This window comes from Alosa sapidissima, chromosome 14 (assembly GCF_018492685.1).
Source record: "Alosa sapidissima isolate fAloSap1 chromosome 14, fAloSap1.pri, whole genome shotgun sequence".
In the NCBI taxonomy this organism is placed as follows: Eukaryota; Metazoa; Chordata; class Actinopteri; order Clupeiformes; family Clupeidae; genus Alosa; species Alosa sapidissima.
In genome coordinates this window covers 901,755-917,500 of record NC_055970.1, presented here as the reverse complement: position 1 = coordinate 917,500, position 15,746 = coordinate 901,755, and the positions used below count along the sequence as shown (strand labels likewise).

Here is a 15,746-nt window from a genome sequence, read left to right as displayed (position 1 = left end):
GAAAACCAAACAGGATGTGATGTCTTTTGTCAGCTTTCACTCACTGTGTCTAGCTTCAACACGAGACATATACTTCATCATCAGGAGGTATTCAGACACACAAAAGCCATTTGGAAAAGTGTTGTCCTACTTTTTATGACGGCTTTGTGCAACAGCTCAATTACTCTCTTTTTACTCCCGTTTCGGCCCCCTCCCTCTCTCCCTCTCTTTCATTCAGGAGGTTGTGTAATGACATAGTGATTACATGTAATGACATAGTAATTACAATTCAACAAAGCAATAGAGATACTCTGCTGCCAACTAGCTCTGTGAGTCATTTGTTTTCTACTTATTGATGAAAAATAAAAACACATTTAATTAGCTGAATGTACACGCAACAGACACAATCGAGTGCATAACCTTCTGCATGTCTGGGAATGATATCTGCTGATGAGACCTTGTATACATTGCAAAGCCATCAATTTGGACTAACTCGATGTGAACTCGATGTGTACTGTAACTCCTTCGCCACTCACAGCAAAGTCTAACCTAACGATCCTTCCAAAGAGAGGCAGAATTACTGTTAAGGTAACCAAGGTAACCAAAACAGCAATTCCATAGGCCAAAGGCCATCAATTGTATTCTGTGAACATATAGATGGAGACAGCAGACAAGACGTAGAGATGAATTGAGTGGGTCTATATGACGTAGAGATGAATTGAGTGGGTCTATGATGTAGAGATGAATTGAGTGGGTCTATATGACGTAGAGATGAATTGCGTGGGTCTATATGACGTAGAGATGAATTGAGTGGGTCTATATGACGTAGAGATGAATTGCGTGGGTCTATATGACGTGAGTGGGTCTATATGACGTAGAGATGAATTGCGTGGGTCTATGATGTAGAGATGAATTGAGTGGGTCTATATGACGTGAGTGGGTCTATATGACGTAGAGATGAATTGCGTGGGTCTATGATGTAGAGATGAATTGAGTGGGTCTATATGACGTAGAGATGAATTGCGTGGGTCTATATGACGTGAGTGGGTCTATATGACGTAGAGATGAATTGCGTGGGTCTATGATGTAGAGATGAATTGAGTGGGTCTATATGACGTAGAGATGAATTGAGTGGGTCTATATGACGTAGAGATGAATTGCGTGGGTCTATATGACGTGAGTGGGTCTATATGACGTAGAGATGAATTGAGTGGGTCTATATGATGTAGAGATGAATTGAGTGGGTCTATATGACATAGAGATGAATTGAGTGGGTCTATATGATGTAGAGATGAATTGCGTGGGTCTATATGATGTGAGTGGGTCTATATGACGTAGCGATGAATTGTGTGGGTCTATGATGTAGAGATGAATTGCGTGGGTCTATATGACGTAGAGATGAATTGAGTGGGTCTATATGACGTAGAGATGAATTGAGTGGGTCTATATGATGTAGAGATGAATTGCGTGGGTCTATATGACGTGAGTGGGTCTATATGACGTAGAGATGAATTGCGTGGGTCTATATGACGTAGAGATATATGAATACAGAGATAGCAGACAAGACGTGATAGGACCCTTTCAAGAGAGTTCCATTATCAGCATCATAGTTGGCCCCACAAGACTTCCTATTTAACATTCCATATGTTATCTTAATGCAGAGGAAGTAGATTGGTGCCCAAATAGAACGTTCAAGCATTGTTTTTGTTTTTATTGTTGAAAGGGTCTATATGGCGTGCATAGGTCAGTGGGAGCTCAGTGTGCCTCACCTTACCTCTGTAGCCCGCAGTACAGTAAACAGCCGTGTTCAGCATCGCTGTTGGAGAGGACGGTCCTTACATCAGACTGTGAAGTCAGAGCAGAGGAGAGTGGCTAGATCCTTAGTGGCCACAGTAGCCTTAGGCTAAAATCTCCTCCGCAGGCTCTCAATGTGTGTGTGTGTGTGTGTGTGTGTGTGTGTGTGTGTGTGTGTGTGTGTTGTGTGTGTTTCTCTCTGCATGTGTGTGCGTCTGTTTGTGTGTGTGTGTGTGTGTGTGTGTGTGTGTGTGTGTGTGTGTGTGTGTGTTAGTGTGAGAGTGTATGTGAATATGTTAGTGTGTTGTGTGGGGGTGTTAATGTTTATCTTGGTGTCTTTTTCTTCATGTGTACATTTGTGTGCGTGTACGTGACTTAGAGGGTGGGCAGATACATTTAATCTGTTTGTGTATGCATGCATGCACGAGTGTTTGGGTGTTTTCTCTCTCTCTCTGTCTCTGTGTGCATGTGGACGTGACTTTGTGAATCAAACTCTCCTGGGCATTACTGCATCACTCACATCCCTATGCAAATATTGCACAGCAGCTCCTCTGTTTCAGCTTAGACATCCAGAAGCTGTGTGTGTGTGTGTGTGTGTGTGTGTGTGTGTGTGTGTGTGTGTGTGTGTGTATAGTGTACCTTCTCAGCCTGAGGTTATGGGCCAAGCTGCCCTAGGTATGGCTCCAGATCTCCCACTCGCCTGGCCGGCCCCGTGAATATCCATGAGCCCTGGCCAAGCCCTCGGGGAGCCACGTCAGGCTGAGGGCTCTCCCAAGGGTCCTCCTCCCCGCCAGTGGGGCCCAGCAGACAGGCTCAGACCCGCCGCTTCAAACCCCCTCCCGGTGCTGAGAGGAAGACAGAGAGGAGAGACAGAAAAGGCCCAGAAGGACTGGGGAGCTCTACCTGTTAGGGGGCCCAGATCTTCTCAACTGAAACCACACTGCTTCTGGGCTCATGTAGAGCCTAGCGATTGATTTCCCATAAATGTGTCAATGTGTGTGTGTGTGTGTGTGCGTGTGTGCGTGAGTGCGTGCGTGTGTGTGTGCGTGTGTGCGTGCGTGCGTGCGTGTGTGTGTGCGTGCGTGCGTGCGTGCGTGCGTGCATGCATGCGTGCGTGCGTGCAAGTGTTTGTGCGAGTGGGAGAGACAGAGAGTGTGGGTGTGTGGCTTGCTAGGTGGTTGCACTGCAGAAGGTAAAAAGAAGATAGAACAACAGCATGCTGAAGTACACTGTAGCTGAAAAATACAAAGATTAAACAACAAACAGTGATTCTCTGAATTGAGTAGAGTTCTGTTATAACAATAAGACGAGTTATTTTATTTATTTTTTATTTATTTAGCACACATTAACATTAAATGGTGCAAGGAGGGAACGAAGCCCAATGGGCTTACAGATAGAATAGAATGATAAGAACCAGCAATTATGAGAACAAGAACAAGCTGGTTGCAGCTGAGTGGCTTTTTTTGATTTGACTGACAATGAAGAAATATTCTGAGCTTCAAGTCATCCCTCAGTGTTGTGAGCTGTTTTTTGCTGAGGTACCTTGTGTGTGCCACTCTGCCTGGCTGGCATTAACTTACTTGACATCTCTTTGATATCTATTTTTACTTCAGATTTGGGTTGTAATACATCATTTGTGTAGCACGTCTTAATCCTGGGGAATGCGAAATGTCAGGAGGGTGACATCTGGGTGAAGGAACAGATGATGCTGGGAGCATCGGCACTCGACAAATCTCGTTAGACAGGAGGTAGAACGGCGGCTTATCCCTCCGACCTCGAGTGTGTGTGCGCCGCAGTTTTGTGTGTTTTTTGGTGTTGTCATGAACAGGAGCATAATAGTGGATGCCGTATGCCCACTGGTTTGTTTTGCACTGGTTTGCCCTGTGGAACCATCACCAACTAGAAGAGGGAGCAGATAATATTTCCCAAATGGAGTTAGTGTGAGTTTCTGTGCCCATCAGACTGCAGTCAGACAGGACAACCTCAGTCAGACAGGGGAGAATGGCCCAGAATGCTCGGAACAATATCTAGCAAGGGCAAGCTAATCTGCTCTGATTTGAAACAGTGCTGCCACTGGAAGGGCTTTCTAATCCCTCATTCGTCTCTCTGTCTCTGTCTCTCTCTCTCTCTCTCTCTCTCTGTGTGTGTGTGTGTGTGTGTGTGCATACGCGTACCTGTATCTGTGCGTAGAGAGTTGGAGCTATCTCATGGTTCACTGATTCCACTGTTTTTTTATTCTATATTTTGGTGGGGGAGGGAGGCAGTCTCTTTTTAATTTCTGAAATCACATGCACCATTGCATAAGGTGTTCAACATTCATTGTAGATAGTCATGCATTTAATAATCAAAAGCTGACATGTCATCTGATGATAAATATGAAGAACTGATGAAGTCATTTCAACAGTTTTAACATCTGGCTGCCTTTCCGCTGAAATTAAACTTTAATTCATAACAGTAACGTGATTAAAAATCAAATATTATGCCCTGCAAAAGACCTATGGCAAATTAAGCAGCCCAGCCTCTATGCCTAGGACCATCACCAGCATACTTCCAGGAGACTTGTCTTGCCCTTCGCAACTGAGAGAGAAAGCAACCATCAGTGTTAATGCATGGTTCTCTCTTAGCTCTTACCTGGAGTCTTAAAGCAAGCATTGATGTCTTTATTGGGCTTTTATTGCTCCAAGGCATTTTGGAGTATAAATATATGGGCAATGGAGTGAAATAGTATGTTATTTTCCAAAGTGATAAATGGTTTGCTTTTCATCTTAATGTGAATCAGTGGTGGGCTGATTTCATAGTGTCCTAAGACTGTCTAGGGCTCCCAGACTTACCTGACTATTTATTGGTGTGATATTTGGCATTCATAGAGATAAAATCCCAAATAAATATGTGTACCCCTTCGTAAAAGAAATACACTCGCGGATGCACCACTGAATGTAACATTCAGGAAGCTCTGTGAACCAAAACTAGCCATTAATACATGGAATTCATTACAGGCATATTTACATTAATTCAGTTCTAGTAATTAGTATAGCAGAGGAGACTGGTATGTATGAGTAACGAGTCGGAATAATGGGCGGATGGACTGAATGGTCTGTGATTCTTATTTGTTTATTTTTGTTGTTTTCTTTTCTCATTTGAATAGCTGTCTCTTTTAAGGACACACAATTAAGTATGCTAATGTATGTATTGGCACACCTGTGGCCTCTTGTTGGTTCAGTTCTGAAGTGCAGCCATTGGAGGCAGGGGGCTATAGTAAGGCGTGTTTGCTTTTGCTTTAGACTGCAGCTAGATGCGCTGTTGAAATACATTTCTCAGAGGCCCACTTTGGATTCATTCAGTCTGAAATAATTGTTTCACCATGCTAAGCCTGTTTCTAGTGTGTAGAGTGGAGATGTGTGCATGTGTGCACGCGTGTGCTACGAGTGTTTGTGTCACTAGAGTGTCTGTGTGCATGTCTTTGGATTGTTAGAGAGAGAAGAGGAAAAGGTTGGAAAGTGCATCACACACTAACACACAACCAAGAAGACGTCTGTCTTCAGACCAGCACTGACAGATCAAGGTCAATGTCACTGAGCAGTCAAAAGACGGTATCCGGGAACTTGCCTCTCCACCCCACACAACAGCACTGAGATAGTAGAACAGTAGTGCAACATGTTGCAATCATCACGTCGTACAAATCAGAGCGCGATGGTTCGCCCCTCAGTAAACAAGCAGCTCTCTCCATCAACTCCATTCTTCATGAAACATGTTGTGCTTCTCTCTCTCTCTCTCCACCCACTCTTTGACAGCTGGAGGAACCTGTGGCGGGGGGAACCGTTTCGACCCTCCTCTTTAGAGCTCTTAACCGCGATGTTCCCGCTGAGACGAGAAAGCCGTGCAAAACAATTACATTACCAGCGAGCACTGCCAAAACATTGATTAGCTTTAGTGCTCTCTCTTTCGCGTTGTCCTGTTTTCCCATCTTGTAAACCGGATTCATGAAGACAGGGTTGTAAACTCTAATCTTGATTAAAGTGTCTCTTTTCCCTCGCCGTGCTGTTTGTTTCTGCTTAGAGGTTATTGTAATGAGTGCAGAGAACTGAAAGCTGAGGTTTTACCCTTGTCATGGATGAGACTTCAAAAAGTCTGTTTTCAGATGACAGCAGGCGCAGTTGTGTGCACTGCTCTCATCATGCATACTCCCCCTTCAAAATAAAATAGTAAAGAGCGGAAATTCTCAGCTTACAGTACTGTACCTACAGACAGAATTTCCCCTCTCTCTTTTAACAATCATGTGAAATAATGGTACATGTTGAAAGCCATACATCTCACCTATCACTGTCACCAACTGCAGTTACATCACTGCAAGACTGTTTGTCGAGCTATGGGTATATACATTTTTGATGGCTAGTTGATTACAGTATACCAAGACTAAAAAGAATGTCTTCCTATACAGACATCTCTGAAGGCTGACATGTCAATCAACATGGTTTGTCAGTGTTTGCCTCTGTTATGTTAATTCCAGCACAGATGTACGGTAACACAGATTAAGCAGCAGTTTGTGTGCGACTGGGCAGAGAAACAAATCCAGCTGTTGACTGAAAGCAGCTGCTGGTTTCAAAACATGACTTGTCCCAAAATATAGCCCTTCCAGAACTAATGACTCAGTGTATAGTATATCAGTGGTGCTTGTTAGTCTTGTATTGCTGTGCTTAGTGTAAATGAGTCTGTCTGTAGCTCTTACTCTTGCTGATGCTGCATTGGGATTCTTGTTTCATTCTGACTGTGTAAAAACTGCACTGCCTCTAAGCTATTATTCTTGACTAAGCTATTATTATTAAGCTATTATGACTTGACAATAGTCTCACCTACTGTAGATGTGGCATGAACATTGCAGGTAAAAGTAGCCTGCTAGTGAGTGGCAAGAGGTGTGATGGCATTATTTTGCTCATGTTCTTCAATTCTCTCCCGACAGGAACCTCGGTCACTAAGGTAACGGCGACAGACGCGGACGACCCGGTGTACGGAAACAGTGCCAGGCTGGTCTACAGTATCCTGCAGGGGCAGCCTTATTTCTCTATTGACCCCAACACCGGTGAGTGGGTTGCCTTAGAAACAATCTCTCACTTGCAGTCCAGACAGATACTTTACCGACCCCGGCACCACTCAACACAGAGAAAGTGATTCATTATTAATACACATCGTTTTTGTCCTCGTCTACCCACTTTATCTCTCTCTCTTGCTTTCTCTCCCCTTTCCCTCCCCCTTTCCATTGTACCATCTCTCTCTCTCTCTCTCTCTCTCTCTCTCTCTCTCTCTGGCCCATACACTGTCATTAGCACAGGGGAGAAGCTAGTGAATGATGATTCACGCTATTCAGCATCTGTATAAAATATATAGTCCCATCATGTCAGCAGAGGTCCTGATAAGAGCACATGTTAATTAGAACTTCTGCACAGTCAAGACAAAGGGAAAAAAAGAAACACATTGCATATGTCTGTAATTATACTGACAGTATGTCTGTAATTATACTGACAGGGACGGGGACAGGGACAGGGACGGGGACGGGGACGGGGATGGGGACGGGGACGGGGACAGGGACGGGGATGGGGACGGGGACAGGGACGGGGACGCCTTCAGGGACGTCTTCAGGGACGTCTGTAATTATACTGACAGGGACGGGGACGCCACACTTTCAACCTTGACATTGTTTTTGTTTTTGTTTCTTTTTCCTGATTGCGTGTTCAGCCGACTTGTGAACAGTGACTGTAAGCAACATGATTAAATAATGGTGAAATTACATTAATAAGCAATGGGATGGAAATGAACAGCTCATAAATTGGGGAGAAAAAATAACAACAGACAATAAACAAGTCGGCGTCTTTCCCGAAATTGTATGTGCATATTGTATGAATGCCATTCGTATTTACATATAGCGTCTGGCAACACTCAGTGGGGCCCCACGCATTTCATTTGCACCTGGTCATCTGAGCAGCGAAATGCAAATAGTGTGGAGAGAAAGCATGAACTGAGGTTTCCCATGATTACCAGGAGCAGATGCAGATGTGTTTGTCTAGTGAGCCAGATGTTTTAATGAATGCAGTGTTTCTCTAGTGAGCCAGATGTTTTAATGAATGCAGTGTTTCTCTAGTGAGCCAGATGTTTTAATGAATGTTAATGAAAAATAAAAGGTGATGGGAAAACAACCATTACAATCCATTTGACACATCCCGCGCTATGTTGCAAAGGAGACTCATTTGGTACATCCCGCGCTATGTTGCAAAGGAGACTCATTTGACACATCCCGCGCTATGTTGCAAAGGAGACTCATTTGACACATCCCGCGCTATGTTGCAAAGGAGACTCTTTTGACACATCCCACGCTATGTTGCAAAGGAGACTCTTTTGACACATCCCGCGCTATGTTGCAAAGGAGACTCATTTGATGAATAAGTAAACACCATGCTCCAGTTCATCACTTAGTTAATGGATGCAGGGGAAGACAAAAACAAAGCACTATATCCATGGAAATGAATGTTCGTCCCTCCCCCAGTTTCTGATGATAATAAAATCATTTAAATTGCTAACAATCATGTGAGAGGAGATGAGCGGAGACAAGAATGACAACGGAGAGGCGGCGCTCGCTGGAGTTATGTCTCACATACCTCAGATATGTCTCACACACCTCAGATATGTCTCACACACCTCAGATCCGCTCCTGGTGCTTCTCGCGTCTCACTTCTCTCTCGTGGTTGTTGTCTGACTGTTTGATTTGATTTGATTTTTTTCTTTTTTTTTTGGCATGTCAGGTCAAGCCTCTGTGCCAATGCTTTCTTGCTTTAAGTAGCGTGTTGGTCTGCCCGATGTGAGAGGCTCCTTGGCAGCAACGCAAAGGTTGTAATCTTCCTTTCCTTTGCACTCTGCCACCTACTGCATGTGGGCTGAACTATTTGCCCTCAATTTATCAGGATGCCATGAGATATTGCTTCACAAAAAAGCAGGCAGTACCTAGACAACAAAAAAGGGTGCCACCTTCACATCAACCATTAATGGACACTGTAGTTTGGAGTTACCTAAAAAAGCAAGTGGTGGCTGATAAGCACTGTTAAAGCATGCTTTCAAAATCAACTCAAAGGGAAGAGGCTGCAGAGATTGGTGCACTTGGGTTCCATGAAGATGGAGAAGGACAATGTTTACACAAAAGTGAATTATTGATAAACAGGAGGCCGCACAGCTGGGACCAAAGAGAGAGAGTGATGAAATGAACACAGGGTTTCCGAAGAGTGTTTTTCTTTCCCTCCTAAATTGTTATTGTCGCATGACCTTTACAAACACCCCACTACACACACACACACACACACACACACACACACACACACACACACACACACACACACACACTCACACACACACACACACACACACACACACACACACAAACTATTGCACAAACTATTTTCTTCCTTTCCGTTCCCTTCCTATATTTCTTTCTTTACAATGACAATAAAAATATATTGGTACATTTTGCAAGCTGGAACTGTTCAGGTGCCTCTTGACAAAGTGTGCCTTTATGTGCTAGACTTGGCTTGGGCTTTGATGATCAGAGAGGCTTGCATTCGGTGAGTGGATTATCCACAGCTGCCGGTGAGCTATTTTATATTCCGCATGGCGACACTACAGTCAATAAGGTCCATCCTGCATACAATATTTAAGATTATACAAGACAGACAGCATAATTCTCATTCAGTCAGAATACAAATGACTTTAGGCAATGGTGGAGTGCTGAGCCAAAACAAGCAAGCTGATTTGCAATGCCAGCTCTCAGTGCCAGAGCAGAGGGAGGCGAAGACCTGCCCAGGATCCAAGTAGGGCGTGCCTTCCGAGCTTCCTTTAATCGTTCAGAAAACTGGGTCTTTGAACGTGAACCAAAATAATGTGAGATGACACAGATCTAAATATTGGGGGGGGCGATTTCGTTTTACAGATTGCCATGGTTTTTGGTTATATAGTACGATGATGTTAGTCTGTGTTTGGATTACGTGACAAATGAACATGCATATTTTCACCCGTTTAGCTAATGGAAGCATTTATGTTATTATGGACCCATAGTGTATGAAATATACTACACTATAGTGTCTATACTAATATACTCAATGGAATATACTACACTAAATACTAATATACTCAATGAAATATACTACACTAAATACTAATATACTCAATGGAGTATGTTACGATATGACACATGACATACTCTCATACTTTTATCTTTTTTATCATTTTCAGCAACCATTGGCATCGCGTTGCCAGGGATGGACCGTGAGATTCGAGATGAGTACATGGTTGTCATTCAGGCCAAAGACATGGGTGGGCACATGGGTGGACTGTCAGGGACAACAACAGTCACTGTCAGGCTGACAGACATCAATGACAACCCACCCAAGTTTGCCAAGAGTACGTAGAACCCAGTTCCACGTTTCATTTGTCATGATCAGGAGCCTCAGTCAGTTGTTAGTTTTCTTTAATTATCTAGAAAATGTGTGACTTTGTTCATATTGGTCCAGTGCATGGTATGTGTGTGGTCTAAAATGATGTGACAGATTTCTTGTCTTCCCTTTTTTACAGATTTCTATGATTTTATCTTCTCTGAGAGCCTGGGCTTAGGGAAACCAGGAGGGAGAGTAAAGGCGACTGACAAAGACATCGGCGAGAATGCCAAATCCACTTACGCCATCATCACTGGCAACGAGAAGGGTGTCTTTGAGATCACCACCGACAGCCAGACCCAGGAGGGTGTCATCATGTTGAAGAAGGTGAGCTGCCTGTTACATCTCCCAGCTGTCAACTGAATTTCTCCCACTGGCTTTACGTACATTTAGAGCACTGTATCTGCATAATTAAAAATACCCTGCGGTACCAGCCCAACATCATGTAAGGGCATGTTCTGACACTTCACCAAACTTAACGCTATAGACTTAACGCTAGACTTAATCTTAATGCTACCCTGCAAGGGTCTTGTATAATGATATTGTAGGAACTTCTTTCTATTGTAGGGAGACACTTTTGCAAATACTAACCACTGGGTGGTTTTTATCATTATTATTATTATTATTATTATTATTATTATTATTATTATTACATGGTGTAAGTTGTGTGCCAGCTTCATTAAAAGGTTATGCAATAATGGTCAACAAGGGTCAGTTTTGGTATCTATATTCCAAGGTTACTCTGCATAAATCACGATGTCGCTACTGGCCTAAACCACAATGCAATAGACATTCCAAGAAGAAGCTTGTGCCCACCACCTCAATGACAAATGAAGCTGTTTCAGTCAGTCAGCGCAGTATATTAGCTCTCTCCTTGAAGACGCCGGGAGAACTTTGCCTACAAATTGGTGCTTAGTAACAAAAGCCGGTCTTTCAGAGCGGAAAAAAATGTATCCTCCGACTTTACCTGCACTTCATCCCCACCCTAGTGTGAGGTATTTGCATATGAAAAAGTCATTGTATGCAAATCAAGGGCTCTTCATTCTGATGGAGCGAAATGGGCCACTTTTATCTCCCAAGGACATCTGTGGTGACTGCATGCATGGGAGCATGCATATTGCATTCATACATACTGTACATATAGAACTCATAAAACGCTACCATGCTGTGTCGCCCGGACCAGATGGGGGAATGAAATGGACATGTGCTCAGGCAATATGAAGAGGGAGATGCTTGATTTCAACAATGGCCATGGTGATAATGAGCACAGGAAATTACAGTGTGGCAATTTCGTGCTAACATTTGATCCTCTGTAAATAAGGACAATTTTGCGACGGACACTTCCTGAGCCAAATAGAGAGATGCACTTGCTTAAACACAAGAGCTCTGTGGCGGCAATACAATAAAAGGGAAAAAAGGCTGCTCACATTTTCTGTTTCTGTCTTGCTTGCATGCAACATTTTTTTTTCTTTTTTTTCATTCTTTTGGCTGTTGTGCACCACATCCTTGCCACTGTGGAGCTTCTGGCTTGGAAGAGTCCGTCGCCTGAATAGCTAATAGCATGATGGATGGCTTTGCATGAGAACAACAGACTATCAGCAGCCTGCTTTCTCCCCCTCACCTCTCCACATGTCCACACGGAGGCCAAGTTCAAGGGAGATGAGCACGGCTCCAGAGATTCACAAGCCCGATTTTTCTCCCTCTTTAAGCATCTGTCACAGAGCAGTGCTTGGCTCAGCCACAACAAGAGCAGCATTCTGCACAGGCCCCGTTTATCACGGCGAGAAAAACAAACAATTAAACGGAACAATTCAAACAAAGCTCTCTCTCTCTCTCTCTCTCTCTCTCTGTTTCTCTTCCTATTTTCTTTTCTCCTCCTGCCTCCATCTCTCTCTTCCTCTCTCCCACTCCCTATCTCTCCCTTTCCTGTCCTTTATCACACAACACTCTATCACACATGCACACACATAAATCCACATGCAAATAAATATTCCCTCCAAAACCGCTGTCAGCAATTGAGGACAAATTCTGAGAGATCCTTTGGGGCAAGGTTAAAAATATTGATCTGAACAGGGCTAGAGAAGCACGGAGTGAGAAGTGTTTTTGTTGTTGCGGGGTGTAAGCTTTTTATCTCACACCCCTCAGGCCTTTGGTGGAGGGGGGGCGGGGGGGGGGTGTTGTGTGGGATGTTCCACTTCCCCCAACAGCCGGCACTCGTCTTTTGAAGTCTCGGGAAATGAAAAAGAAAAAAAGAATTCTCTGTTGTTTCCAGGCACATCCTATGTCCCTCACCACAGAGAGGAGTGTGACGCTCCTGCAGTAAGCGTTGAGAGGTATGGATGTGGGGAAAATCACAGGAGAAAAAAAAAAAAGAAAAAAGAAAGTTGTCAGCTTGCCCACCCCCCTTCCCCCTCAAACTATCAAAATAGTTTGCACCCGCTGCCACACACTGGAGCCGCCGATGCCTCTTCCCCGTCCATAGGAATGCCACAAAAGCTGCGCACTGCAGCGGTTCAAGAGCAGCCGTATTTAGCAGAAGAAGGATGAGGAAGGCAGCTGGAGCCGAGAGGGTCAGAGCAGATATGGCTGACTCAGTGTGAGGGGAGTCAAAAGGGCACAAGCAGCTCAGAGAAGCGCCGTGTTGACTACCTCTCCACTGTTCTTTTGGATTTCAAAATGGACTTGTGAGTGAACATGGCCAAGAAGTGGCTTTTGAAGCGATTACTTACTGCTGAAGTGCTCGCGTACAGGAGTACAGGAGCTCTCTGACTGTATACAAATGCAATTGCCACCATCGCTTCCTTTTTTTGTGTCTGAAGTTGAATGAAGTGACTTTTAGAGCAAAAGTGCTGCATCCCACTTTGTGTCCTTCGAAATTTGCTAAAAGAGCACAAAAGTTGAGGGAAACTTTGTTTAGTTCAAATCAAGAGCACAGCCCTATGGATTCTGCTGTTGCAGTGATACATACAGTATATGGACACTATTTCTGCACTAGACAGAGTCTCTGTGATGTATGTCTGAGACTTCGAAAGCCTCCGTGGTGTTGCTATGGTAATCTAAATGTATGGTTTTTGTTTCACCCGCTTACTGAACCTGGGCGCCAGCAGGGGTGGCAGGAGGAGAGGACAGTTTAAATAAAAGCGACCGCGATCCTCGATAAGAGCTTCCTCGACCGCGCCGGTCAGCCTGGGGCGGGGGGGTCTGTTCCCAGCGCTCCCATAACACCCCCCCCCCACCCTCCACCCGCCCCCTGATGCCAGCCCCAGCTGACTTCAAAGCCCCCTCGTTGGTAGGCCCTCTCCAGCTGCTCCATGCCCACGGCCCTGGCTGCTCTCGGCACCCGGCCAGTAGCCCGTGCCAGGACCTGGCCGAGGGGAAATGGGTTTTATTCTCTTTTTTTTCCCTCTCTTCCTTTTTTAAACATGGGGGTGTGGACCCTTCCCCAGTCCTATTCCCCATCGCACACCCACCTTCCCCGCAGCAGCGAAGGCCCCAGTTTAGCTTTGCCCATAAATAATAGTTAGGGAGCCCATTATTCTCCACGTGAAGGAGCGGCCACACACACACACACACACACACACACACACACAGGGGTGATTGTGAATATGGGCAGGGCTGGACCGGGATGGCCAGAGTGTAAAAGTGTGACATTTTTATCCCTTACAAATAGAATGTGACGAGGAGAGTATTAAAGTGCGTGGACATGTTTTAAATCTGGCTCTCCCGTTTCTGAAGAGGGAAGAGGTGTGTGTGGGTGTTGGCGGCGGGGGTGTTGTTGTTGTCAGAATAATTGCTAAGGCTGGTCTTCCTTGCTTGCCCACTGCCTTGTGGAATATTTGTGGCCTGAAGTCTTGAAATACTAGCCTCTGTTTAGCACTCATCAGGGGGGATCTGAAATAGCTATCCAGCAAGGGGATTTACAGATTTTCTTTATCTGATACCTCAATAATTCCTCCCCTCTACAGTTTATCGCCGGCGAGAAGAGTGTAACATTGTTATTGTCTTGCTTTTTTGGGCTCGCATAATTATATCTTGAGAGAGCACAAACATACAAATTATTGTTTATTTGTTTGTTTGTTTTTCATGAAAGAAATCGTGTGATTTGTTATTAGATTAACCTTATTTGCAGCCATAGTGTAATCCACAACAGATGCCGTGTCTGACTACAAATTAATTAAGCCCAGATTGCTTCAGGTGAAATTCTGGTTATTGCTAATACCCAATGCCTTTCTCCTTCCTTTTTTCTGCTTAGCATTGTCTTTTTTCTCTCAGTCATGATTTACAGCAATATTGTCTGAGGATTCGAGATGGCACTGTTGCTCCCAGAGTTGCAATGCCTCCAAACTTTCATCCATCAACATTAGGTTAATTTGTTCTCACTGCGATGGTCATTAGTGAGGGACATTTGTCTCCGTCTCGTTCCACAGCCCCTGGACTTTGAGACCCAGAAGCACTATAACCTGACGGTGGAGGCGACCAACGTGCGTTACGGACCCAATGGCCCCTTCAAGGACACCACCATTGTCCGAATCGCGGTGGAGGACGCCGACGAGCCTCCCATCTTCACAAGAGTGGCCTACATGATGGACGTGAAGGAGAACGCCCCAATCAATACCATTATCGGATCAGTGACCGCACGCGACCCCGATGCTGTCGGCAGCTCCATCAGGTAGGAGCGGGCATTCATTCATCGCCACACAAATCCAGTCTCACAATGCACAGTATGTCTCTGTGTGTGTGTGTGTGTGTGTGTGTGCGTTTGTGTGTGTGTTACCCTTGTGCCGCCTCTGTTGTTGGGAGATGGATAATATGTGAAGTTTAACATCTCTGTAGACAATCTCAGCGGGCCTCGAGTGGTACATTTTCTTGAAAACATCAGAAGGGCACTTTGGAGAAGGTTATATAAGTAATTTCCTTCCATCTTGGCCAGCGTTCCATTACATCATATGTGACGTATGAGCAACATACATGGGACAACACTCAACTGGTTGTGTAATTGCAATAGAGGGAAACAGTACACTGGTGTGGTCACTGTCTATCATCATCACCTTCTGCTAGTTCTTCATCCTCTTCCTCTTCTGCTTCTTCTTCATCATTTCCTACTGTGAAGTAATCATGCAATGCACATCCTCATTTCCTACTGTGAAGTAATCATGCAATGCACATCCTCATTTCCTACTGTGAAGTAATCATGCAATGCACATCTTCATTTCCTACTGTGAAGTAATCATGCAATGCACATCCTCATCTTGGCAATGTCTCCAAAACTGTTTAACCCATTTCTTTTGTTTTCCCTCGTGTGATATTGCCTCGGCTGCTGATCTATGTGCAATAATCAGTGTCACACATCATTTGTGTGTGAGGGCGTCTGCGAGTGTGACTTAAACAGTCATCATAAACTCTGATGCCTCGGCGGCTTCCACTAGCAGCTGCAAGTCAGAGCGTGTGTTTCTCAGAAAAATGTTTGTTTCTTAGAAAAATAACCTAATAATTTGCCTTGACTTT

The 15,746-nt window shown here is 44.5% G+C and overlaps 1 protein-coding gene across 3 annotated transcripts in view; it reads left to right on the top strand.

The window, feature by feature from the left end:
• Positions 1-15,746, top strand: part of cdh8 (cadherin 8) — a 96,436-nt gene that overhangs the window by 66,082 nt on the left and 14,608 nt on the right. For all 3 annotated transcript variants that reach the window (XM_042060697.1, XM_042060695.1, XM_042060696.1), the window contains exons 4-7: positions 6,731-6,850; positions 10,042-10,209; positions 10,381-10,568; positions 14,669-14,910. In XM_042060697.1, coding sequence (XP_041916631.1) covers positions 6,731-6,850; positions 10,042-10,209; positions 10,381-10,568; positions 14,669-14,910 — 718 coding nt within the window. The remainder of the gene's footprint in view (positions 1-6,730; positions 6,851-10,041; positions 10,210-10,380; positions 10,569-14,668; positions 14,911-15,746) is intronic.